The sequence below is a fragment of the Protopterus annectens genome, chromosome 5.part0 (genome assembly GCF_019279795.1).
Source record: "Protopterus annectens isolate FY-2018-M chromosome 5.part0, PAN1.0, whole genome shotgun sequence".
NCBI classification, from domain to species: domain Eukaryota; kingdom Metazoa; phylum Chordata; order Ceratodontiformes; family Protopteridae; genus Protopterus; species Protopterus annectens.
The window spans coordinates 1,820,028,252-1,820,056,120 of record NC_056735.1 but is presented as its reverse complement, the minus strand read 5'-3'; the positions used below and the strand labels follow the sequence as shown (position 1 = coordinate 1,820,056,120).

Here is a 27,869-nt window from a genome sequence, read left to right as displayed (position 1 = left end):
ACATTTGTCAAAGATAAAAGCCAAATAAACACTGCCACAAGCAGAACATCACACAGGAATTACTGTAAACACTGACAGAAATATATTAAAATAAATATTTTTAAATAAACATAAAAATAGAAACAAAATAATAAATCAAATAATAAAATGAGAGGAATGGGGACCTCATATGAGGCTTATCTGTGCAGTGAGCTAGAAAAAACAGCACCATATCCTGTGTAGAGTCAGAGGGCTTTCTTCTTTGAATGGCAGAAAAAGACTGAATGCTCATTTCTTGTTGCAGGTATAGGCTTCTCTCTCAGGATATACTCAGCCAATCACCTGTCAAAAGAAGAGAGAGAGGTAGGGGATTCTGAGCTTTTTTAAACTGGCCAGTACTGGGTTACCTTGGCAAATAACCCATTGAGGCAGTGGGAATGATTAACATTAATACATTTAGGAAAATCACAGGGGAAGAGAGACCAAACTAACTCCACCATTGTCCAGAAGTCAAATGAAAGTATTCTGGATTCCCATTTAGAAGACTGAAATAATAACTGTCAATAGAAAAAAAAAACTGAACAAATGATTGAAATCTGTCTGACAATCATGGGATCACAGGAAGTTACTAGGCTATTGGCCCTGAGGCACTTACAAACATAGGTAAGAATTTAGCCCATGTTCTGACAAATCAGCACCTAATGCCCCTGTCCAGCAGGGACACAGGAGGAATCCCTGGAGTGTATTTTCTGTTCCCCACCCATTTTTCCAGGTTGCACTTAAAAAGGAATAATGAGGCAGTCTCTGGGACACAAATCTGTCTCGCCAACAAGTCTTGTTGATGTCACAGGTCAGGTTGAGATCACGCTTGCAGGTTACTTGAATGGAGCTTGACTTGTGGATATGCAGCAGTCCCATCAAGGCGGGGTCTGAGAGTGCTTTGTATGCCAGACAGAGGTCACCTCTGAGGAGTCTGTATGAAACTGAATAGAGGGACAGGGCTTTTAGCCTGTCAGTGTAGGACAGATGTTTGAGGCCCTGGATTCTACTGGTAAGGAACCTCTGTGGTCTCTCCAGCTGCTGCATGTGGTTTGAGACGTACATGCTGAAAGGGGTGTTGTACTCAATAATGGGCTTTATAAAGGAAGACTACAGGGATATTATGACCTCCTTGTCCCTAGATGAGATACCCTTACTTATACAGTGGGCCATATAGAAAACTTTCCATACAATGGAAGCAACATGATGGTCAAAAGTCAGGTTACTATCAATCTGGACACCCAAATCCCACATGACTGATTGCATGCTTATGATGTTGCTATTAATGTGATAATTCCTGGGGACATCACTCTCCCCAAAGGGGATGATGATGCATTTTTTGGCATTTAGCTTGAGGCCATGATTCTGGCACCAGTCATTTGTCTGGGTGAGACCTTCTTGGAGGATGTCCAAATCGCTAGGGGAATTGATGACAGCGCCCAGCTTGCAATCATCTGCAAAATTGGTCAGCCATAGCCCATTGGTTTTGGCCTGCACCACAGAAAACTATATCCCAAATAACAGAGGCCCCAAGACCAATCCCTGGGGTACACTGCTTGTTACGGGTCTACCACTTGAGGTGGCTTCCCCTATTCTGACTAGGTGGGTTCTATCAGTGAGCCAGTTTGCTACTAATCTGGTAGCATACAGATTGATGCCTAATTGAGACAGTTTATCTTATTGCTTTCCCTTATGCTTTTCCCTTGCTTGCTGTACTTTTTGTTCCTAGTTTTCTATATACCCCTTTTCCTCTCCATTTATATAAGTAGGTTTGGCAGTTTGATGTGCACACCCACATTGTTGTCCCTGTGCAATGTTGTTCTGTAACCCTAAATATGGCTCCCTGTTGCAGTGTTGTGCTGGAGTCTGCAATATTATGCTCTGCTGCATGTACTTCCTTGAATAAAATAGATCAGTTTATTTGTGATGCCATGCACATCATCCATGTACACTGTGACAGTGCTGCTCATCCAGTAACCTGCAGCTGAGATGCACTACTTCTTAACATTACCTGTCTCTTCTGTTATGTAACTTTACACCTGGTATGCTGATGTTATCCCTTGTCTATTACATCCATAATTAGCTTTTGGCCTTTTAGTACTCAGTACACTTTTATGAATACCAGGTGTGACGTATTAAAAGGCAGATACCTTAATCTGGATGCAGGAATGCTTTACTGCCATCTACTACAAATCTTGTACCTGTCAATGCAAAACTAACAAAACAGGAGTTTGATAATGTTTTTAACTGAATTCTTAAGGCTTGATGTACTGCATAGGGTTTCCATTTTCATTTTGCACCTTACCACTTCAAGAAAAACAGTGACTTGAAATATTAATGTTATAGCTTTATATAAAATGTGAACATTTTCCTATTAAACTGTGATATATTGCCTCTGTTCATGCAATTCTATTTTAATGTTGTTTGGGCTGTGATGCCTGTCACTGTACTAATTTCTTGTAATGTTTTGTGATTTCTTAGACTTACAAAGGCAGTTATTGATTTGCCACAAAATGTAACAAATGCATTCTAGAACATTATGAGTATTGATTGTGTGTCAAGTTACCATCTTTTAACATGAACAGATCTTAATGAAAGGGATGCATCATGCAGAACAAGTTGATAAATAACATGAACACTCTTGCATGCACACACATGAGCATGTGCACACACACACACACACACACACACACACACACACACACACACACACACACACACACACACACACGTACACATCTAAGGATTCACTAGTTCACCTATCTCTTGTCTTTTTGATAGAAACTAGAGACCACAGTGAAATATCTGATAAATAAAGCAAGAAGTGAATTATTTATCATATTAAAACGTCAACACTAAAATCCCTAATGCATTTACAATGAATCACTTATACGACATATCACACATATGGCAGCAGAACTATTTTGTAGCTATCAGGCAGAAGCATTTCCTAAGTCTGCAATGACCAATATACTTTAAATAGTAAGAACAGGAAAAAAACAAAAGCAAAGCTGATGGGAGGGTATATTAGGAGACTGAATTATGCTATACTGTGGACGGGGGACAAGGATGAATTTGTAGTCTGGGAATAAACTGAAGGAGAAAGTAAGCAATGGAAATAGGTTAGAAATGCAGCACTCAGGGCTCTGGACAAGAGTATGTGTAAGTAGCAAAAGCCAAAAAGTGGGGAAGGCTAATGTTTTTTACATGAGAATGTGAGGCTAACAATTAGGGCAAAAGACAGGGCTCAAAAGTACTAGAAAAGGGGCTGGTGGTGAGGTGGAAAGTACAATACAAGAAGGCTAGCAGAAAGGCAACAACAGTGATAAGAGCAGTAAAGACTGAAAGGGACTTTGCAGAAATGATCCATACAGGAAAGACAGGTTTTCTTAGCTGCATAGCAAAACGCGAAAGAACTTGCCAGGTTGAGCACGAATGGAAGGGTGATCAAAAAAGACTGGGAAAAAGCAGAGATTTTGAATGAATGTATTATTTCTTACTACACAACAGAAAGCAACAGGAGGGTGCTATATTAGGAAGGAGGAAGGGCAAAATGTGGAGAACAATTAACAGGCATCAGGACAGACAGATAAAAGGTGGATAAGGAACTAGTTGCCGTTATGGTGGATAAAGCACAAGGACCAAATGGGCTACCTCCAAGCAGCATCAGAAATCAAGCCAATGTACCAACAGCTCCTCTGATGAAGAGCTACAACAGATCATTTCCAACATTTTCTCCATGCCTTCCCACATTATTGTCACTTAGACAACAGGCTTGGAGTTGCCCAGATCTTTTCCTGTTTTACCCAGGTACTGCATTTGTTTTCTTTCAATCCTCAGGAACTTTAGCAGTGCAAATTTTATTCCTGTTATAAAGGTTAAGATAGCTGAAATTCCATCTACAGATTTGGCTAAAAGCAAAAACATTAAAAATGTAATGTAAGGAAAAGATATTGTGAACAAATGCCATCAGAAACATTGGCTAAGAAAATGTGGCAGATGTATTGTAGGTACATCAAGGATGTTCCTTATGTAACAGTAGATGGAAACGAGAGATGTTCTGCCCAGGGCTGTGAAATTGTGATACTGCAGGAGTGGTATACTTGGCAGTGTAGAGAAGACCCCTAGAAGGCTAAAAGAAAGGATTTATGAACACCTGTAAGACATGAAAAAAACATAACAATGAATGCTCTAAATAGACATGTTATAAAGTGTCCCACTTTTAAAATATTTTTGTTTTTTATTATAAATACAGTACAATGTGATGGTAGGGGTGAGATTTAGACAATTACAGTATAAAGAACTTAGGCAGCTAAAGCTGAATGCCTGTAACCCACCCGGTATCAGTGATTTTACATCTATTTCCAGTGTTTTAAAATTCAGAGCCAATAAAGTTTAGGTTAGAATTTTAAATGGGCAGTATCAATTGTAAGTTCATTAACTATATAACACACTATATCATAATGAATTAGACACTGAGGATACTTATATGTGGATGAATTAGCCACTATTTGCAGTTATTCATATAAATGTGACATTTTTTAAGTTCATATTTTATTGCAGCAACAATTTATTATTGGATGTTTTTGATTAATTGATTAAAATTAGGTAATAAATTGGTGTTGCGTGGATCGTATTTTAAAAACACGTCAGAAGTGTTATACAATTTTAAGGAAGTCCCATGTGTAAAGGAAAAAAATCATTTAGATTTAGTTGTAGCAAATAAAGGTATTTTTTTACATGGAGATGCATTTTGTGAAGCCTGACAAGCCATTTTCTTTTTTATTTGTTTGCATGTGTTTGTTTGGTGGTTATTACCTCAGCTGACAAAGAAAATGGCATGGGATGTATGTTAGTGTGAGGTAGTATTCAATGGCAGTAATACTCAAATTTACCTATCTATAGTTTCTTGCACATTTTCAGAGAAGGAAGCCATAGAAGGAGTGATCGAGTATTTGGCTATTTTGCTGTATTCGACAGACCTTAGTCAATATTTTGTACTCATGTGCCTTCGTGCCTTATTTCATATAGGATTACACACATGTAGCAGTGGAAAGATGGCTAGAACTTTGTCTCACTGGAAAAGATAACATCATCTGTGATCCTCATCTCTTATCATGGCTACCCATGAACTGTTCAAACTCAATCTTGCAGTGATTTTCTGCTGCAGTAACACTAGAGTAATATTGTTCTGTTGACTGACTGCAGCCAGTTACATTCAATCATAAAGGTATTTACTAGACTACAATCACAGTCCAGAGTAGGCACTATCATGTGGGGATGCAGTCCTTTGAACTACTCATCATATTATAAAACCTACACTTAACTGTAGTTCAGTAGATTTAACAGGAACACCATATCAAAATCAACAAAATCATTGTATGTGTGATGCTACAGTATAACCTTGACTTTATAAAATTCATGTAACAAATGCCTGTGCCTGATGAACAGTGCCTTTATTAGCAGAATATTAACACAATATTGTTAATGAAGATACAAGGAGGGAAGTCTATTTGCACATCCATTTGAAGGAGACTTCATCTTAGCACCTTCTACTAAATTATCCTGACTCTGATGTTGCAGTACCTTGGAGGGGAGGCAACCTGCATTTCTCTATGTCCTGGTAATTTAATTTATATAAAAAGAGGATCATCTCTGATGTGGAGTGACTATGGAGTAAGTGAATTTAAATAATGGGATGTGAAGGGTGCTGGGTGCTTGACCTTCTGAAAAAATTAGCACTAATTTTTGCTGTGTTCATTTCATATTTATGTGACAATACTTTCTTTGATATAAAAGGTCTACCTAATTTTCTATATATACTTCATATCTCACAATATTCCCATTATGTCCTTAAGTGGGTTTGTTCAATCGTGGGTCTGCATACTATATTTCTGTATTACAAAAATCTATACATTAACAAATTGGCTAGGCTTAAAATGGCTCGCAAGGGCAGTTAGCCTAGTACTAATCTATGAACCTATGAATCTATGTGTGTTTTTTCATTACTGTAAACAGATATGGATTCCACTGTTGCAAAAAAACAATATCTCATTATGGGAAAGTCCAAGTTAATTTCATTTATTATTTACATTCCAGATATTGTACAAATCAGATGTCATCATTAATTTGCCATAATAATAAATTAAGGTGGACAACTACTTCTACTGGCTCCATTTCCAGTAATTCATGAATAAACAGTGCCATTGCTAACGTTTGAAATTCACAGTACTTCATGTATACTACAAAACCATATGTGTTTGTCTAAGTGCATCTACATCTGTGTGTGTGTGTGTGTGTGTGTATGTATGTGTGGGTGTGTGTATCTATATATAAAAATTATATATACACACACACACAAATATATATATATATATATATATATATATATATGTATATATATACACAAATAGATATGGACTTAGATACTTAGATTATAAATAGTATGTGTATACACACATATCTCTCTCTCTCTCTCTATATATATATATATATATATATATATATATATATATATATACATACATATCCGTAACTCAAAGTCCAGAACATCGTATATTAGCAAACAGTAGAAAACATGGTATTTCATGATGTCCCAGTACTTCAAACACACACCAAAATAGCAAAACACTTCCAAAAGTAAATGAAATGTAAGAATGATCTGCAAAAGTAACAAACATTAGAACACACTGAAATACTTCAGAAAGCACCTTTTGCATTGGATCGTAACCTAGTACCCCATTACATATGCATATGCACACACACACACACACACACACACACACACATATATATATATATATATATGTATGTGTGTGTGTATATTCAATATATATATATATATATATATATATATATATATATATATATATATATATATATACATATACACACACACACACACACACACACACACACACACACACACACACACACACACACACACACGCATATATGGTTACCATTTATTTTACATAATATACTTATCAGTGAGTCACAAATCTCATTGCAGACACATTTAGTTGAGAACACATTTCGTTGAATCACATTTCACAGAAAACTGTAGAAGGGCATTAATAATCACTGCTTGTGTGGTTTAAGATCTTAGTAGTAATCATTACAAGACAGTTCAGTCTAGAGCATCATTTATACATTGCTAATGCCCACTGTCATAATGTCATGTATCCACAAGTTTAGAAGTTTCTGAGCTTGTAGTGATTCACTGTGTGTAGTGTTTGCTCTTTTCTCTGCAGTTGTGTGAATTTTTTTATGATATGTGTCTTCAATTAATTTTTTCCAGTGATACATGTTACTGTGAAAAGGGCATTCAGTGGAAAGAAATGTATATACGTGCACACACACACACGTACTAACTCCATGCTTGCATACCAATGAAGTAGCCTGCAATTGCATTAACTGTAGCATTTGCAAACAGCACAATTCTTTTTCCTATTGTAGGCCACGGTGGTGTAGCGGTTAGCGTTGCTGCCTCACAGCAAGAGGTTCCCCGGTTCGATTGTCGGCTGGGGTGCCTTCTGTGCGGAGTCTGCATGTCCTCCCTGTGGTCGCGTGGGTTTCCTCTGGGTGCTCCGGTTTCCTCCCACATCCCAAAGACATGCAGTAGGTGGATTGGACACTCTAAATTGGTCCTAGGTGTGAGTGTGTGTATATATGTGCCTTCTGTGGAAGGTTGGGTGCCAGGCTGGCAACTCAACACCATAAAACTCCACTGCCAATCATGAGCGGACAGATGATTCGCTGTGGCGATCCCTAACTGGGAAAAGAAGAAGAAGAAGATTCTGCTGCATTTTACAATCAGGCATTTCAAAGAAATACATGCTCCATACATGTGCACACATAATACAACATGATATAATACAATATAACATTTATTATATAATGATATACATATATATGTGTGTGTGTGTGTGTGTGTGTGAGTGCATGCATTGGTTGAAGTTTAGTTTCTTTAAATGTTATTTCATTGGTGACAATCTATCACATGTTATTATCTCCCTTAGCAGTTACTGCAAGGAGGGTAGGAGGTGTCTGCCTTGCAGGACACATGCTAAAGCCCAGTCCAGTGTTTGAGTTCAACTTATTAGGCTCAACAATCTGAGAAATGGAAACAGAATTACATATACAGAAATCGATCACTACAAAATGTAATAAGGTACTAACATTATAAAACTGCAATGCAGCATGTACTGGAAAAGCAGAGAGCTCAGTTGTAAAATAATTCGATAAACGGTACCTATAGGTCTAAACTTGTGATGATATAATGGATCCTAAAAGTATGATCTCATCAAAGAGAAAAGGGATGCAGGCACTTACTCTCAACATACTCAAGGCAGACAGAGGGACAAACACATACACACGCGCAAACATCCATATGCTGTACATACAGCCACATATATATATATATATATATATATATATATATATATATATATATATATATATGTAATACATTATTGTTTAAGATAATTATGTTATGTTTTAGGAATAAAGTACAGTATGCAAGTTACCAGGTAAACTGTTTGCCACATCATCTTTTGCAGAAGTTGTATGGTTGTCATTTTGTTGTGGAGTTTCTGTAAGAGCTGAAAGAAAGAAATGTGTTTATAACATAGAATCCTGGTTCCAGTGACAAATGGATGAGCACCAGGCAGCATGCATGCTGTGGGCAAGAAAGAAGCAACACTCACATAAAGCCTTGACTCATGATATGATATGGAGCTTTGTTTCCATATCTATCTGTTAAGCAAAATGAAGGAGTAAAATGTGGAACATGCCATAAAACATTGATCACGGCATGGTGAAGCTTAAAAAAAGCTTTAACGTTGTGATTAGTAGGCTAATATTAATTTATAGACATATAACTGAAAACATCTGATGCACAAAAATGCCAAGAAAGTGAGGAACTAGCCCGGTTTTCATTGTATCTACATTTAATTGGCAATGTCTGGACATTTGGTGGAAAACAATTTGCAGAAAATAGGAATTATTTTGCTGGTGAAATTATGAATAATGTTGTTATTAAAACAAACTTCAATAAGTACATAAATAATGATGGGCACAGTGCAACACATACTGAAACAGTTTTGAATTCATTAGTCACAGTTAAGCAACGCCAGTAGGAGCTGTGTTAAATTCCATTACCCAAAATTTCTTCTGGCAATACAAATGTATAAGTTGTCTTTGATTCATTTGGTATGTCACTTTGAGGTGTTCCATTTGGAGCTGCAGAACAATTTAGTTAGGTGCTTAGAATTTAATAATAAAAATACAGGAACACAAAGTAGTATATTACAGTAGCAAACTATGTTATGCAAGTCTTGGACAAATCACTGGCCATGTATATAGTTACAACTCAGTGAATGGCTAGTTGTAAAAATTATATGATCATTCATTTTCTGATACCTTTGTCCTTTTCCTTCTTGGTCATATAGGAATCAGAACCCCCCCCCCCCTGCACAAAAAAAATACAGTGGGCATGAGGCTTGGAGCAGATTCTAGTTGAGAAAGCTGTCATTCAAGGAATCTATGGACATACAGAGACACACACAAACATATATACAGACTCACACATGCACATTGCACCAACACCTATGGAAACTTGGCAAAAAACTCCTGAGTGTGTACGGAGATCACACAGCACCATATTTAGGGACATATGGAAAATAAACTAGAGAACCAAGCTTTGTGATATAGCAATGCTAACCTACACCTGTGTACTAGTAGTTAATCAGTTAATCAATCAGTACATTTTCATACTGATACTTTATCATCTCAAGAAATTTGTAAAACAACAATTCCTCAAACTGATGGTCTGATGCACTGAAGTGTTGCTGATGGTTTGATAGTAATTTCTTCTGATTCCAGGCTCTGTGGCACAGAAGAATAATATCTTGGCTATAAGCCAGATGGCCAGGGATTAACTAGTAACTTGGGATACTGGTGGAGGCACAGCAAGGATGTGAGTGCAAGCTTGATAGGCCAGAATCAGAAAATGAAGCAATCTGGTCCGCTGCATTGCTGGAACCTGCTGAAGAATAGGGTATATGGCCTGCAGTAGACTGATCTCAGTGCGTGGTTGCAAAAGCATGCAAATATGAAAGGCAATGCAGACCGTTGCTCAGTGGGAATGTATACATCAGCTGCGAGAGGACATATTAGGACCTGACCAAAAAAATTCCATGCCCAGCATGGGTGAAAACCTCATCATAAATTGGATGATTCCCCAAAGTCTGGTCAAGGGGTGACTTGTTGAAAAGTATTGCCCTCAAAAAGGAGGAGACATGCAGATGGCCATAATAAGTGCAATAACCCAGGTAATAGGGAGATGTTATGTGAAAATAATTAGCTCTACAATCAGCAAAAACTGACTATATCTAAGTTTCTTTTTGTCTTGTTTTATGAAGTATTATTATTTATTCTGTTCTGTAAATATATGAATTCTTATTTTTTTCTACAGGAGTACTTATTTCAGACATTTATAGCTACTACTTTGAATCAGTGCTTTCTCACAACAGTTTTGAACTTTTCCATGTTGGGTTAATGGAGCTTCAAAGAAAGTTATGGGTTACATGATTACAGAGTCACAAGAGATATAACTCAGGCATTTCAAGGAAGCCACACAAACAGATATCAGGGTCACATTTCAGGGCAGTAATGTGACGGAACAATTAGGAGCCAAAATGGTTAGGCAGCATAGAGGGTGGAATTAAAAAAATGGAGGAAACATTACCACACAGAATTAAATCCATCTAATGTCTGAGACATTCAATACAGAACAGTTGTACAGGGACCCACTTAAAGAAATAAAAAGTGGAAAAAGGACAAATTTTAGCTATGAGGTGGGGAGATATGATCTTAATTGTACCGATTTGTGCCAGCTGTACAGATGTGGAAAGACTAAATGGTTTTCAGGGTTGTAATAAAATAGAAGACTTTTATATCTTCTATATCTGATCCTCTTGATTTGGTAGGAAAGCAGAACAGATGAGTAGATCCTGATAACATGTGATTTTGACAAGTTTATCATGTTATGGATGGGGGGGGGGGGGGCTAAATCATTCACACCTGCATCCTCCCAGTCAGTTTCAGTAATGGAAGGAGGATGGGGCTCTGGTAAATAGGCAGTCTTTTCTGGACATAGCATAAAACATAATGCTAAAGTGCACATCTGTTCATGACATGTGCACCCAGGACTAACAGATTTATCAGCAAATAAAATAAAACAATGAAAAACATTTTTGCACTAGACTATGTCCACTAGACCCCTTTTATTTAGGAGTCTGTTTCCTACTTGAACCAAAAAACATATTGTACACTTCAACACAAACAAAGTGGCCTTGTATATGGAATGAGCAACAACATTACAAGCAACTGATGCTTTGAGTTGTGAAACTCACCTAACTGTGATATGAGTATATAAGCATAAAAGCATATGTTGTTTTCTACTGAAATGCAAAACAAGGATGAAAATATAGAATTATGCAGGTCAATTATAAATACAGCATGCTCATATGAAATAGAATCATGAGAATTACCAATTATTGCCCTTTGATGTTCAGAGAAAGGTGTCAAAAGTTTAGCTGGTTCTTGGGTTGCTTCTTTCAAAGCTGCAGAATAAAAATAAGTCATGACTAAAGAAACTCAAAGTGCAATTCTTTACAAGAACTGGGTGATGCAAGTTTCAAATACATCTGTGAAACTACTTAGGAGTGAAAATACTTTATTACAAGAAGACACATTGCCTTTCAGCATTGATACAACTGACATCCCTTTAATTCTTCACATGAGCAATGATGAAGACTGGTATGGAGTATAAGGACCAGTGGATAAGGTAGCTTGTATCCTGTCAGTTGGGTAAGCACAACATAAAACTCTGTGGGTGATACTTAGTAAGATAGAATGTATCCTGTCAGTGCAGTAAGCACAATATATATTTTTGTAGGTGACACTTAGCAAGGTAGCTTGTATCCTGTCAGTGGGGTAAGCACAATATACAATTCTGTAGGTGATACTTAGTAAGGTAGTTTGTGTCCTGTCAGTGGGGTAGGCACAATATAAAATTCTGTAGGTGATTCTTAGTAAGGTAATTTGTATCCTATCAGTAAGGTAGCTTGTGTCCTGTCAGTGGGGTAAGTACAATATAAAATTCTGTAGATAATACTTAGTAAGGTAGCTTGTGTCCTGTCTGTGGGGTAAGCACAATATAAAATTCTGTAGGTGATACTTAGTAAGGTAGCTTGTGTCTTGTCAGTGGGGTAAGCACAATATAAAATTCTGTAGGTGATATTTAGTAAGGTAGCTTGTGTCCTGTCAGTAGGGTAAGCACAATATACAATTCTGTAAGTGATACTTAGTAAGGTAACTTGTGTCCTGTCATTAGGGTAGCTTGTGTCTTGTCAGTGGGGTAAGCACAATATAAAATTCTGTAGGTGATACTTAGTAAGGTAGCTTGTGTCCTGTCAGTCAGGTAAGCACAATATATAATTTTGTAGGTGACAGTAAGGTAGCTTGTGTCCTGTCAGTGGGGTAAGCACAATATAAAATTCTGTAAGTGGTACTTAGTAAGGTAGCTTGTGGCCTGTCAGTAAGGTAGCTTGTGTCTTGTCAGTGGGGTAAGCATAATATAAAATTCTGTTGGTGATTCTTAGTAAGGCAGCTTGAGTCCTGTCAGTGGGGTAAGCACCATATAAAATTCTGTAGATGATACTTAGTAAGCTAGCTTGTGTCCTGTCAGTAAGGTAGCTTGTGTCTTGTCAGTGGGGTAAGCACAATATAAAATTCTGTAGGTAATACTTAGTAAGGTATCTTCTGTCCTGTCAGTAGGGTAAGCACAATATATAATTCTGTAGGTGGCACTTAGTAAGGTAGCTTGTGTCCTGTCAGTGGGGTAAGCACAATATAAAATTCTGTAGGTGATACTTAGTAAGGTAGCTTGTGGCCTGTCAGTAAGGTAGCTTGTGTCTTGTCAGTGGGGTAAGCACAATATAAAATTCTGTAGGTGATTCTTAGTAAGGTAGCTTGTGTCCTGTCAGTGGGGTAAGCACAATATATAATTCTGTAGGTGATTCTTAGTAAGGTAGCTTGTGTCCTGTCAGTGGGGTAAGCACAATATAAAATTCTGTAGGTGATACTTAATAAGGTAGCTTGTGGCCTGTCAGTAAGGTAGCTTGTGTCTTGTCAGTGGGGTAAGCACAATATAAAATTCTGTAGGTGATACTTAGTAAGGTAGCTTGTGGCCTGTCAGTAAGGCAGCTTGTGTCTTGTCAGTGGAGTAAGCACAATATAAAATTCTGTAGGTGATACTTAGTAAGGTAGCTTGTGTCCAGTCAGTAAGGTGGCTTGTGTCTTGTCAGTGGGGTAAGCACAATATTAAATTCTGTAGGTGATTCTTAGTAAGGTAGCTTGAGTCCTGTCAGTGGGGTAAGCACAATATAAAATTCTGTAGGTGATACTTTTTGAGATAGATCTATAATAGAGCTTAAGTGGTATTGTACAAGCATAAAGTTTTAGTGATGGAACAAAACTAGTCAATGACTTCAGTCAAACAGGGCCATATGACTCCACAATAATCAAACAGAATGGCACATAGAAGAAATGCATCTCAGACGTTTGCCTAAGAGCAGGTGTGTAAATGACTAGATCTTCAAGGTTAAGTTTATTGCAGTCTTCTCTTTACCTGTGTTTTAGTAATAGATACTCCTACTTTTAAGTTATTTAAGTTTAACTATTAGAATACATCCTGATCAATGCAAATACTCTTCTCTTCCCAGAACAGGAAATGAGTGATGGATTTACTTTGTGTGATGAGGTGGACAGGAGGCAAGTACCTATAACTAGATAGTAGTAGTAATATAAAAACACTGGAAAAAATGATAGCCTTTCTTTCCAACAGATTTCTCTGAGCATTCTTGTGATTTCCTTAAAAAATAAAAGTATTGTGTACTACAAAGTGACTATTATGCCTAGTAGATGAGTATCATTATTGCCTTTTTAAATTTAGAATGATGTTTATTACTATTCCAAAGGAATCTTCTGTCTGCATATTCAAGTAATAGTCACAGATCTATACTTGGAAACTCATCCAATAAGCTTACAAAAGCAATTTCCATGACATGGTTGGCACTGCACAAAAGTTAGAAAGCCTGGATATAACTGCTGTACAACAGTTATGGTAGAAATGCATTTATTAAAGAACAAATTAGGTAGAATGATTAAAGATTGTTAATGAAAGATCATTTGAGTTTGTAAAGTATAACAATACAAATTACCAGGTAAACCTTGTGCCACACCATCTTTGTCAGAGGATGCAGACTTTTCACTTTCTTGCTGAGTTTCTTTATGAACTGAAAGAAAGGAACATATTTACAAAGTCAAATTCTGGTCCAGTATGATGCTGAGTGATACAAAGAAGCATGTTATGGGAATGTCAAAAGTGGCAGATCATGGCCTTGGTGATCCAGTGAAGCATGTAAAAAAGTCTTAATGATATGTTTGTATGTCAGAAGGGATACCTAGATGAAAAAGTGTGATGACAAAAGTTAAATGAAATAATAGCAGTTCAGCCCCACTGTTCAGATGACAATGATTAGACGGTCTGTGAAAAAAAGAATTTCAAATAATGGAATTTATTTGTCAGTGCAACAAACAGATACCATGTTAGTTAAAAAAAAAGTCTCATAATAGTCCAGTAAGCATAGATACAATGCGTATTCACAAGCAATTTCAGGATTATTCCTTAGTAATGATGGGAACACTGAAGCATAAATGGACATGAATCTGAATGCATTAGTAACAATTAGATTAAAGCAGGAATCTTACTGCCATTACCCATTGTTGCTTCTGGCAATGCAAGAGGAGGAGTTGGTTTTGGTTTACTTGGCATTTCAGTATGAGCAGTTGTACTTGGAGCTGCAGAACAATATAGTTAATTTTTTTCAAATCTTTTTTAGTTGAGAAAACACATTTAAAAAATCAATAATGTTCTGTCATACATTGTACATACAAACTAGCAAGTTCAAAATAAAAATAATAAAGCAGTCTATTATTTCCCAACTACATTTTATAAAGTAAAATTCTTAAATTATCTAATAACTATTTACAAAATGAAATCATTTAATTATGTTTTAAATAATAAAGTTATCCTTTATCCTTATAATTTTAACAACTGTCATGTTAAATATTATTATTAGCAATCGACCATTTACGGAAGGACCACTGGCATGTTTATCTAAATTGATTATAATTTTGGCCACAATTTAACATTTATAGTTTGACAGATGCTTTCGATTTTCATATTGCTTCTTCTTTGTTATGAGCATTCCTACCAGAAGAAGGAAGTCAGTAAACTTTGGTTTACAATGTTTCACCCATTCATTGTTACTATTTTCCTTGAGAATGCTAATACATACTGCATTAGAATAACAAATACTTTTAATACACAAAGGAATTTAAATATCATATAGAATAAAACTTTTTGAAAGAATAAATCCATTTGCCTTCAGAGCTTGACAAAAGGATTACATTTCTTTCCAATAATGCTTTACTATTAAACAATCAGCAAACTTATGATCTCAATCTTCTTTAAGTGCCTTTTTTCATCTCTGGCAAGACTTGTTTGTCTTTCGGCTTTTCCCGGTTAGGGGTTGCCACAGTGGAACTCTGGTCCGCTAATGATTGGCAGTTGGGTTTTTTTATGGTGTCGAGTTGCCAGCCCGACACCCAACCTTCAACGAAGGCACGCCCATTCAACGCATGTCTTTCGAATGCCCACTCGACCGCAGGGAGGACATGCAGACTCCACACAGAAGGCCCTCCCAACCCAAGCCGAGAATCTCTGGCAAGACTAGTCATTATTACTATTATTATTATTATTATGTTTCCTATTTTAGCTATTATATTCAATGTCTACAATGCCCTAAGCATAAACTTCCTAGTATACATTTTCCAAAGAAAGATGATGTTTTATTTACTAATATTAATAACAGCAATTTGTGTTGAAATGAACAGTTTAGATCTTCACATTTAGATATATGTCCAATATGCATCATTAATATTTGTATTGTAATACTTTTAGCAGTTTGCAAAGATTTGATCTTGTTAATCTATATGTCTTTCCCAAATAAGTTAAACTATGAAATATTTCAGATGTTTTGAAAATTCTTTTAATTTGCTGTCACTGAAGCCATGTGCTTTTAGATTTGATATTTTATTTTAGAGACTGCACATTTATCCATCCTGTCTGTTAAAATAAATTCCTTTAAAATATATTCAGCATTTTAATTTAGCATCTTCTAGGCAATTATACCAAGTTATATATTTCTTTTTCCAGTTTACAGTTTTATTTTTATTAGTTGTTTCTATTAATCGTGTAGTAATACATAACTCTTAGATAGCAAGGAGCCACCTTTTCAAAATCTTTGGCCAGATTCCAAAACAGTTGCTCCCATTGTAAGTATTCTGTGATTCCAAAAGACTTGCTCTCAGTGTAAGTGACTTACTTCAGGACAGCCCTATCTATAAACAGGCTTACACCAGGAGCCAGATTCCAGAAGATCTGGGCTCAGTGTAAGTAGTCACTTACACTGGGCTCAGTGTAAGTAGTCACTTACACTGAGAACAAGTCAATTGTAATTGGGTCCCATATTTTCATATAACATGTAATTTGATTTAAACAAGGAATATATATATATATATATATATATATATATATATATATATATATATACACACACACACACATTAAAATATTATCTATCACTTCAAAGCTTTGCTTTGTTATTTAGGTTTTCTTCTTATAACAAATATTTAGATGTAAGCTTTTCAAGTTTTATTTATAGTCAAGTGCAATCCAGTAAGTAACTCTTTTTAATATTACAGGCTACCTTCAATATCCAGAAAACTCAACCCCTTCTTTCTCATGTTCTGGTTTGATTTTTAGAAGTTATCTATGGTCTGTCAGATGCCACAAGAATGTAGATAATATTCTACCTTCATTATTTGATATTTGGAGGGGGCAAGCTGTAGTTTGTATAACATATAACATCTTGGAAAAAAAACACCATTTTTGTAAGAACTAGTCTAACTTCAAAGGTAAACAACATTGTTCCAAACTGCAATAATTTCTTAATTTTTTATAGTGCTTTCAGTGTTTCCTTGAATTATTAGATCTAATTTATTTCTGAAGATAAGTCTTTATTTTTAAGTATTCTTTTTTATTATTATCATCTTTCCAGTTTTATTTATTCTTAAAAGTCAAACAATAATTCTGCTTACAGGTTATGATCATAATGTTAGTTTTATTATTATTAAGAATACAATCACCACTATTAAAGGTGAATAAAAAATTAAATGGTGACATAGACAAGATTAACAAATGCATTCTCAATGACCTTATGTTCTCTATAGAAGCTGAGAAAGTTAAATATCACAAGTTATTTAAGAATGTAGAAGAAAAATGTAAAGAGGTACAAGATAGGAAGATTGGCAAGATTAAGAGAGACTTAGATGAATATAGAAATAAGACCCATTATCCTAAACCTAAAAGAACATTTAGACACACATTTGGTAATTGGACCAGGGAACAGGGTATTGATTCAGAATGGGATGAAACAGAGGGTGTGGAATTTTTTGAACATTGTACAAATGGAGAAGAAAATCATGACCTTAGAAGGTCTGAGAGGTTAAAAAATCAAGACAGAGTGGTTTACAATTCAAAAAACTAAAGGGGAGGGGGGAGGAGGCCACCAGTGAGAAGGGAACAGGACTGGAATTAGCTGATTGTTTAGTCAATTCTGCCAACACTTGGTCCTATAAAGGTTTCAATATTTTTAACTACTCTGGTGTGGAAATTGACAAGACTTGGTTTAGTTTATTTTCCAAAGGCTTCACCTTCATTCCCAAACAAAAAGTTGACATGTTTAAATTAATGGTTGATATAAAACTTTTCATTAGGAAAAAGAATTTAGAAATATTTTTTAATGGCAAATCAACTGATTTTGACAAAACAAATCTAAAGCGTAGCAGTACCTTCAATCCTCCCATACACCCTCAACTAAAAAACTTTGAGCTTAAACTTGAAAATGAAATTAGTATGCAGTTAGCTGCTAAGTATACGCATTTCAATTTAACAAAAGCTGAAACAAGTATTTTGAAGGAGATTAGTAATAATCAAGATTTGAGGGTAATGAAGCCCGATAAGGGGGGAGGTGTGGTGGTAATGGAGGCGATTCAATACGAAGGCAAGATGATGACTATACTTAACGATGAGGACAAATATTCTAGGGTGTCCATTAATGAAGTAAATATAGCCTATAAAAAGATTCAAGTTTTGCTTTATGATATGTTTCTAGAAGGGTCACTAGACGGAGACACATATAAATATTTGACAGTTGATAAGCCAAAAGTTCCATGCATCTTTGGTATACCAAAGGTGCATAAAAACCCAGTGGATCCACCCCTTAGACCAATTGTGTCGGCTGAGGGTTCAATTACAGCCCCCCTAGCCAAATTTGTAGACCAGAAAGTTCAAAACATTTTGGAAGGCAAAGACAATATTTTGAAAGATTCATGGGACCTTTTAAGGAAAGTGGAACCACCTTTATATGATGACAATCTGAGTTTTGGTACAATGGATGTGGTTGATCTTTTTGGTTGCATTCCACATGAACTAGGGTTACAATGGTTTGAGGAAGTATTAATTTCCAGCAAGAAGTTAACCCAGACTGACTTTAGAAATACCTTGACTCTGATGGAAATTGTATTGAAAAATAATTTTATTTATTTTCAAGGAGAATATTTTAAGCAGGAAAAAGGTGTAGCAATGGGGGCACATTGTGCCCCAACCTATGCCAACATTATTATGTCACACTGGGAAGAAAAGTTCTTGCTTAACTCTCCTTTTAGTGTGTACTGGGTCTTATACACTAGATTTCTCGATGATCTATGTTTCTTTTGGAAGGGTAGTCAAAAAGATTTTTGTGAACTCCTAGAATATCTTAACAGAACCACCAGTTTTTTGAAGTTCACCCACAATTTTGATCATCTGGAGTTAAAATATTTGGACGTTAGTATAAAGAAAAACAATGGGAATTTTGTATCTTGTATACATAGAAAGGAAACATTTAGTAATTCCTATTTACATTTCTCTAGCTGTCACCCCATACATCAAAAGAAGGGGGTAGTGAAAGGACAGCTTGTCCGTTTAAGTAGAATGACCTCAGACGACAGTTTATTTCAGGAAGGTGTTGATTTTTTGAGGGACCTTTTCATCAACAGGGGTTATTCACTGGAATTTTTTAACAAGATTGTGGAAGAAGTGAACATTAAAAGAAAAGGCCCTTTTGCACCCATCCTTGGAAAGAAATTGAGTGAAGACATATTAAGTCAGAATAAATTAAAGGCCAATCAACACAGGGCTGACTTTATAACCACATATAATGAACACTCAGGATTTATTAAAAATATTTTTACAAAAGAGTGGAAAGCTTTTTCAGAAATTTCTGACTTGAATCATATTTTTGATAAGGAAGTTACCTTTACATACCGTAAAGGAAAAAATATCAAGAACATTTTGGAAAGTGGTTATAATAATAATAAAGCCAACATCAAAGATGTTAGACCAAAGAAAGGTTTATTCAAGTGTGGTAAGTGTCACTACTGTGCACACCTGATAACTGGTCAGTCTATATTTTTAAAGGCTAGAAATAAAACACTACATTTAAATAGTTTTGCCAATTGTGACACAATGGGAATCATTTATATAGCAGTTTGTAAAGAATGTACATCATTTTATATTGGAAAAAGCGAGAGAAGGCTTAGACAACGGATTTATGAGCATCTGTATGATGTCAGAGTGAGAAATGAAAAAAATGCCTTATGTAAACATTCCATAAAATGTATGAATTCCAGTTACCAATTTTTTGTATTGGAGGTTGTGCCCACTAACCCTAGGGGTGGGATGTGGGAAACCCTAATTGAATACAGAGAATTGTATTGGCAACTGCTTTTGAATGCAAGCAAAAACCTAGGGTTAAATGACATGGTGTCTATAGCACCTGTGCTGAAGCTTAGAGCTGCTAAGCTCTAACAAGTACTTTTTAAACTATATATATATATATATATATATATATATATATATATATATATATATATATATATATATATATATATCTTTTTACATTTACAATTGCCAATTTTAAGGTCTACTGAAATTCAAATGAATTTTTAAGTATACTTTATGTCTTCATACAAATCCATTCATGTATTTAGGAGGTTTTAAACAATTGTGGATATCATTTTATGTCACTAAATGGCGGTACATTTTAGAAAACTAATGATAGAGAATGTACAATTTAGCATTGATTTTTACATTCTAACAAATGGTTTACAGTTTTTAATTTCAATTTTATATTTTAAAGTTTTTATTCAAACGAATTAAGTTTTTTAAAAGAGTGTTTTAAGTTGTGTGGATATAGGAAATGTTGTTAGTTCCTTAAAAGCATTCATTTATATTGTGAAATTCATGCATTTGTCTTTAAACAGCAATTATTTTTAATTCATTGATTCTGATTGGGCAGTTTGTATTTTTAGGCTCCTATATAAGGTATGAATTTCTAAAATGGAGTTGTAACTGAAGAAGTTTAAGACGAAAACGTTTGGTGTTAAGCGTTATTGACTGCTGCTGTTTTTTTGTGTGTTTGCACATACCCGTGGTTTGCTTTGAGTGGATTAAAGCTTTTAAAACCTTTGCTGGACCGGATTTATTTGTGCCTGAAGATAGTGGTGATTGTATTCTCAGTTTTGACTTTCCACTATTTTGCTCAAGTTTGTTTTATTATTATTAAATATTAACTCTGAAATAATTTCAAACTGATTCATATTATGATATATTTAAGAGTTAACAGGATGCCACCCGTAAACAGTAAAATTGGTCTAACACAAATACTCGCATTCTATTTGCTCATAATGCACCTACTAGTTTCCACCTGCTTGAAAAGGTAATTGCTCTAACTCCCACCAACCTGAACGCTCTTAAATACTTAACACTCCTAATACCCAACCCTACAAAAGTGTACATTCCTACCAGAGCCCTAATTCAAACCCTAATTTTCACACCCAGGTTCTAACACAAGTCCTCACTCCTTCACCCTAAAACTCTACTACCCTCCATAAATCAAAAGTCCCTGATCACTCCCTAAACATAAAATTCCCCTTACTCCCTCCCCACAGATATCACAGTTACTTAATTTGAACTCAAATAACGTGTCAGGGTAATGTGCAGTAGTTGCTTGTCTGAACTCATACTGAAGTTCGAGCATGAGTGGCAACCTCCACAAGCAACAAGAAGCTTGAGTTCTGAGTTTTGAGACAGTGGTCTTCAACCACTTGGGATTCAGGTTCTTGTAGTAGAACTCTGTAGAAAGTTTAGATTCATAATTTTGATTTAATTGAATGTCTGAATGTCTCTTGTATCTTTGCTCTCTGCTACTGAATTAGCTAATGGTTCCACAGCTAGAGCCAACAGCATAAATGATAATGGGCCATTCACCTATGGGTGGACAACGACTGAACCCTTGAGCCTCATTTGCTTGAAACTCAACCTGCTGAGGATCAGAGATCCTTCATAGGAAATCACTGGCAGCAAGTTGTGCCAGAAGTGATATCCTTTTTGGTGGAATCTTCCCCTTCTTTGATTTGGCATGACTGTGGTATTGGTATTTATAAGTTCAGGGGGTGTGAGGGCTTGTCCCCCACAACAAGGGGTGCAATGGGGCTTGCCCCTCTGCAAAAACACTTTAAAAGTTTTTTTTTTTTTTAGGGAATGTAATTTGGCATGTCTGATCCTCAGTGGGTTTATCTTTGTCCACTCATAGTGAAAGTGATGATGATGTGCATCCTTGTTTAATGCCCATTTTTTATATATATTTTGGCTTTGATTAAAATTTCAGTTTTTAATATAAGTTTTGTTTGAGATATATGACAGTTTTAGCAAATTAATAAATCAGTCATAGCCTTGCCCTACTGCAAAAACACTTTAAAAGTTTTTTTGTTGTTTTTGCAGGGAATGTAATTCAGGGTTCCCAATCCTCAGTGGGTGTATCTTCATCCACTTATACTGGAAGTGATAAAGGGCATCCTTGTTTAGCACCCTTTTTTGAATTCTTTTGCCTTTGATAAAAAAAGTTCCATTTTAGGTTTAGTTGGAAGTATATAACAGTTTTAGCATAATAATAAATCAGTCATAGGTTCGTTGGTTAGCACTGCCGCCTTACAGCAAGAGGTTCTCTGGTTCGATCCTCGGCTGGGGTGCCTTCTCTGCGGAGTCTGCATGTCCTCCCTGTGGTCACATGGGTTTCCTCCAGGTGCTCTGTTTTCCTCCCACTTCCGAAAGACATGCAGTAGGTGAATTGGACACTCTAAATTGGCCCTAGGTGTGAGTGCATGTGTGTGTGTGTGCCTTCCATGGAAGGTTGGGCACCGGGCTGGCAACTCGACACTGTAAAACTCCACTGCTAATCATGAGCGGACAGGTGATCCGCTGTGGCGACCCCTAACTGGGAAAAAGCCAAAAGAAGAAGAAGAAAAAGCCATAATAGGTTCATAGGTAAGCACTAAGCTAGCTGCCCTTGTGTGCTATTTTAAACCTAGCCAATTTCCATTTTTGTGTTTAAATGAACCTATCCCATTTGGTAGAGATTGGCCTTACCCATCCATGGTCGAAAATTATATATTACCCCTGATAAGAATAAATAGGGTCATACCATAGATACTTTGAGGTATCCCATGCATAGGATAAAGCATTTAGATGCTGCCTACCATGAGTAGTGCAGGGGGAACTCTTTGGGTAAATTTTTTGTTACCACTTCATAGATATAGGTTGGGTTTGAATTTAGACAGAGATAAACATTGTTTTATGTAAATCGAGAGTCTGTACCAGACAGCAGTATCCTCTACAAAATATACCTGTCCCTGCAAACCATTCTGTTGATAGTGCACAAGACTGTTTCTGATGCCGTTTGACTTGCTGATATGCAGTACATCGATTAGTACTGGGTTGGAGGATGCCCTGTATGCCCGACACAGGTCACCTCTTAGTGGTTTGTAGGATACTGAGTATAGTGACAGCGCTTTGAGTCAATCTGTGAAGGTCATGGTTTTAAGGTCTTATATCCCTTTAATAAGGCATCTCTGTGGACATTGCAGTTGTTGCATGTGCATGGACAGATATAGGCCAAAGAGGGCATTATACTCAATGACGGTCATGAAAGCAAATTATCTAGAGCTATTAACACACAATTCCAATTTAGAGTGTTAAAGATATTTTCTATATTTATGGACTACAAATAGTTGTTTCTTCATTAATACTATTTTAGTAGTCAACGAATGCTATTCTTTTGATGTCATCCTAAGTTTGCCTATTTATATTTAAGCCATACTGGTCTTTATTAGCACAGGTAAATACTTCATCAGCCTATCTCTAACTGTTTACAGAAACATGTTATATTAAGAATTTCTTACAGTAATCAGTATGTATGATCATCAATCACTTTGGATCTTATCTTGTTTTAGCATGGTAAATATGGGTGTTGCCATCAAACAAGTACAACAAAATAGACATCTGACTGTTAATTTGGGCATTTCTATATACTTTAGTTAGCAGCTGTATGACTTTAATTTTGAAAAACATATAAATTCCTTGTATTAAACAATCAATAACAAATGCTTTATAGCCTTTTTTTTAATTCTGTCATTTCTTGATTTTTGATGGATTTTGAAATGTGTTTTTTTTACCAACACTTGCTCTGAAAGCTTATTTTGATATTATTACTGAAGTGTCTCACTAAATATATTTATCCAATATTAACCAACTGTTTTGGTTGCTACTTTTTTATATTTTTGAAATCTGCTAATACATCTTCTGCATCTGATACTTTTCAGTTCTCTAAGCATTCAATGTACTGAATGTGGTTGCATTTATTAAGTCGTTTAGTTCTATTAGCTATTTTTCTAATAATGTTAATGTGACATTATAAGAAAAATGTCAATATTTTTCTAACACTATTTATATTTTGGACTATGTTAAATGATAAACTTTTGGGAAACTTGAACAAAATATTGAAGAGACCATATGATCGAGTTTCCAAAAACTTAGGCATAAAAAAAAAAAAAAAGAAAACCCAAAACAAAACACATACACACACAAAAAAATCTACCTTTTTTACATTTTTGCAGGGGCAAGCCCCCTTCACCCCCACACCCCTTGCAAATTATATATACCAATTCTGAGATAGCACTACAGTGGAAAAGGATACATTTTCTGATCCTACTGCTATTTCCATTCAAAAACCCATAAACAGCCTTATTTATGTTTTAATTTTCATTAAAATAAAAAATATATATATATTTATTTCATTGTTTAAATTCTCTAAATCTAGTTAAGTATGCTGGAATATTGCTAGTTTTCTTATTCAAAGTAACTGTAAAAAGGAGAACATTATAACCTGATAGTGAGCATATTACAATTTTAAAATAATTTACTTTAGACATTAAATAATAATTAGTACTTTATCAGTGTTAGCTTATGTGTCAGAAGTGTAGGGATAATGTGTGTGTATTAAGGAATCCACATTTCATCTCTATTTCACTTATTTAGATGTTCAACAATGAAGCTGCAACAAAAGCAAAAAGTGCAATGTCCCAGTAAAACTCATACTTCGCACCCTCTCACAATGTTTAGAAGGTAGAGAAAAAACTTTACCTTTATTTAGTCACAACAGTCTAGAAGTTAGCCTGGTACTTACAGGACAGCAGTTAGAAAATTAAAAATAAGTAATTATTAATCCAGTCAAATATAGTAAATAACAAATGAATGCACTTTGCTCAGAAATTACATACTCTAATACCAATGGAACTTTAGTGATTTTCCATCAATCTATTAACGATTACTGCTTGCCATCAACTGAAACCACAAGCGAATCTGCACTCCTTAATCAAAATTATTTGGAAGCCCAAAAATCATTGCTTGCCAATAAAAGCTTGAGGATGAGCTCCTAATCACCCATTCTCTTTTTATGGATGCTTCCTGTTCTTACCATTCATCCTATGCTTCTTAGATAATCATCATTGTCCCCTGATCTGGCATCTCTGTTTAGAAAAAAGTTCCATAACTTAGTCCAATAGCACTGCAGTTATACAACTTTTATCATTTTATATTTCTCTGTTGTATTGTAATCTACTAAAGTACTGCAACTTTAACACAGTTGCAGAAACACACATTTAAATTTTATGAGAATCAAACACAATTCAAAGCTGTCACCTTAATCTGCTTAAATGTTCCAACTTCCACACAGATGTAACTATACATGAAGATGTTCATAAATCGAATACCACACAAACAGTACATGGAATCTACATATGAAATGAAAGTGCACGGATAAAATGGGAAGCCACTTAGCAGCACAAACATTCAGCACTCAGTTTCTCATAACTAAGTAGTATATTTGTAAATCAGCAAACAAAGAAACCAAGACCAGAGTCAACTAACAGTTTCTTCAGTCAGTATGAATAAGTCACCAGTTAAAAACAAGAACCATCACCACATGGTACAGTCAACTGATTAACAAGGACATCTCTTCTAGTTAATATTGTAGAAATGTGCAAGAGATACAAAACCTAAAATGGAGTTATGAAAGTAAACTTACCACAACGGTAGGTGTTTGAATGATCACTGCTAAAGAAGCCTTAACTATGTAGGTTATAGCCTACCAAGGATATAACAGTCAGCCAGCTTCCAAAGTTTCAGGGCACTTTCCACACTCCCAAACCATCAGTCAGCTTGAGCTGAGCTGAGCTGATCAAAAAGACAGGTTTCCCTTCAGAGCTTTCATGTCAACAAAGGGAGGGAGGCTGAGCCCTGAAAAGACATGTTGGTGTGAACAACTTGAGACATACTTCTCTGGACTAAATTTGGAGAGACGTGATTGAACTCTCTGAATAGTTGTCCCTGGTAGGTATGCCCCTAGCTTTAAGCAGTATTTTACCCTCACCTAGGATGATACCACAACATAAACAGAAAATGGTTGACTTCAATAATTGGCTTAGTTTCTGGCATCATTCTAAAGGGATCCAGTTCCTGTCAGCCTGAGATGACATGGTGGATAGACCATGCTGCTTTGCCAGAAATGGTCTTCACCTGGCACCTCTAGGCTTTCAGTTGCTGGCTAAGGCACTTGCCTCCCCCATAATGCCTTTTTTTAGGCAAGATCACAACAATAAAATTCCTGATGTAAAAATATTAAACACAAAGAAACTAAGGGTCACGCTGCTAAACACTAGGAGTTTAAATCAGAAACTGCACTCTATGGAAGCACTCCTTTCCTTGGAAGATGTTGACGTCTGTGCAGTTACAGAAACCAGGCTCAAGGCTGCAGAAAGTACCCCAGCCTTGCAAAGCTATAATGACTTCCACACTTTCAGACTGTAAATTGAAGGTGTGAGAACCAAAGGAAGTGGAGTATCTATCTTCATTAAAGATAATTACACCTCTAGACTGGTTAGACAAAAAAACTCTATGGAGCTACTCCAAGTCCAAATTGCCATGGGTAAGACCCCCCCCCCCCCTTTCAGGCCTCCTTCCATGAATCAAGATGTCCACACTGATTATTAAGACCTAGTTGGGACAATTAAGGTAGAACTATCACCCTAGTCATGGGTGACACCAACTATCCTTCCATTAATTGGGAAACTTATACGAGCCCAAACTCACTCTCACAAAAGTTCACAAACTTTGTTAACTCAAATGCCCTGGAACAAAAAGTGCACCACCCCACAAAGGGCTACAATATTCTAGACCTGGTCTTCATCAACATGAGTGACTGAAGCAAAGCCTCAAGTGTAGGGCTCGCAATGGTTAAATCCAACCATAAACCAGTCATTTTTGAAGTAGCAATAGCACCAAAACTCTCCAAAGGAAAAGTAAGGCTAAAAAACTTTACCAAAGCTAACTATACCATCCTAAGGGAAGGTATAATTGACTTCCAATATCCAGTTTCCACAGACAGCATTGATGGCTTTACCAAGGTATACAGTGATGCCCTGTATAAATATATACACAAATGTATAGACACAGTTGTGCTGGATAGGATTAAAGCAAGATCCTCAAGAAAAAACAAACCATCCTGGTGGACATCTAGCATTAATAAATTATACAATAAGAGAAAGAAGCTGCTGTCTAAAAATAAAAAAAGTGAGATCCCAGAACTGGAAGAGCACCCTCCTCACCCTAAACAAGCAAATAAGGTAACTCATAAAATCTTCAAAGAGCAACTATGAGAAAAATTTATCAACCATGGCCAAGGATAACCATAAGGCTTTCTTCAGCTATGTCCGCAACCTAAAAGTTTGACTCAGATGTGTGTTGCACTAATTGTGGATAGCATCACCCACACTGACCTTGTGGAAATTGAAACCTGCTAGCAGACAGGTTTGGCAAAAATCCCCCCCCCCCCAAGCATACCACAAACCATGTCTTCATCATCTCATCCTCCCTGGCGCTACAAAGAGCAAGTCATCAATGCTCTCTCTCCAAGGTTAAGAACCCAGCCTCTATGGGACCAGATGGCATTCCAGGCTGCATTCTTAATGTTCTAAAATGAATGCTAGCTACTCCATTAGGCACTCTATTCAACCATAACCTGAGTACTGGCATTGTCCCCACTGAATGGAAAACAGTGACTTTTATCCCCTTCCACAAGGATGGCTCGGCAACAGACCCAGGTAACTATAGCTCCATAAGTTTAACCAGCCTCATCTGTAAAGCAATGGAACAAATCATC

At 36.1% G+C, this 27,869-nt stretch overlaps 1 protein-coding gene across 44 annotated transcripts in view; it reads right to left on the bottom strand.

Annotated features, from left to right (window-relative positions):
- LOC122801915 (ABI family member 3 binding protein) overlaps nt 1–27,869 on the bottom strand; it is a 3,486,228-nt gene that overhangs the window by 1,305,611 nt on the left and 2,152,748 nt on the right. For 33 of the 44 annotated variants that reach the window (XM_044071601.1, XM_044071602.1, XM_044071604.1 and 30 more), the window contains 5 exons: nt 14,866–14,946; nt 14,307–14,381; nt 11,574–11,645; nt 9,181–9,261; nt 8,547–8,621 (listed from right to left, as the gene is read on the bottom strand). In XM_044071601.1, the coding sequence (XP_043927536.1) occupies nt 8,547–8,621; nt 9,181–9,261; nt 11,574–11,645; nt 14,307–14,381; nt 14,866–14,946 (384 nt within the window). The remainder of the gene's footprint in view (nt 1–8,546; nt 8,622–9,180; nt 9,262–11,573; nt 11,646–14,306; nt 14,382–14,865; nt 14,947–27,869) is intronic. The other 11 variants (XM_044071613.1, XM_044071639.1, XM_044071641.1 and 8 more) reach the window with 4 other exon arrangements.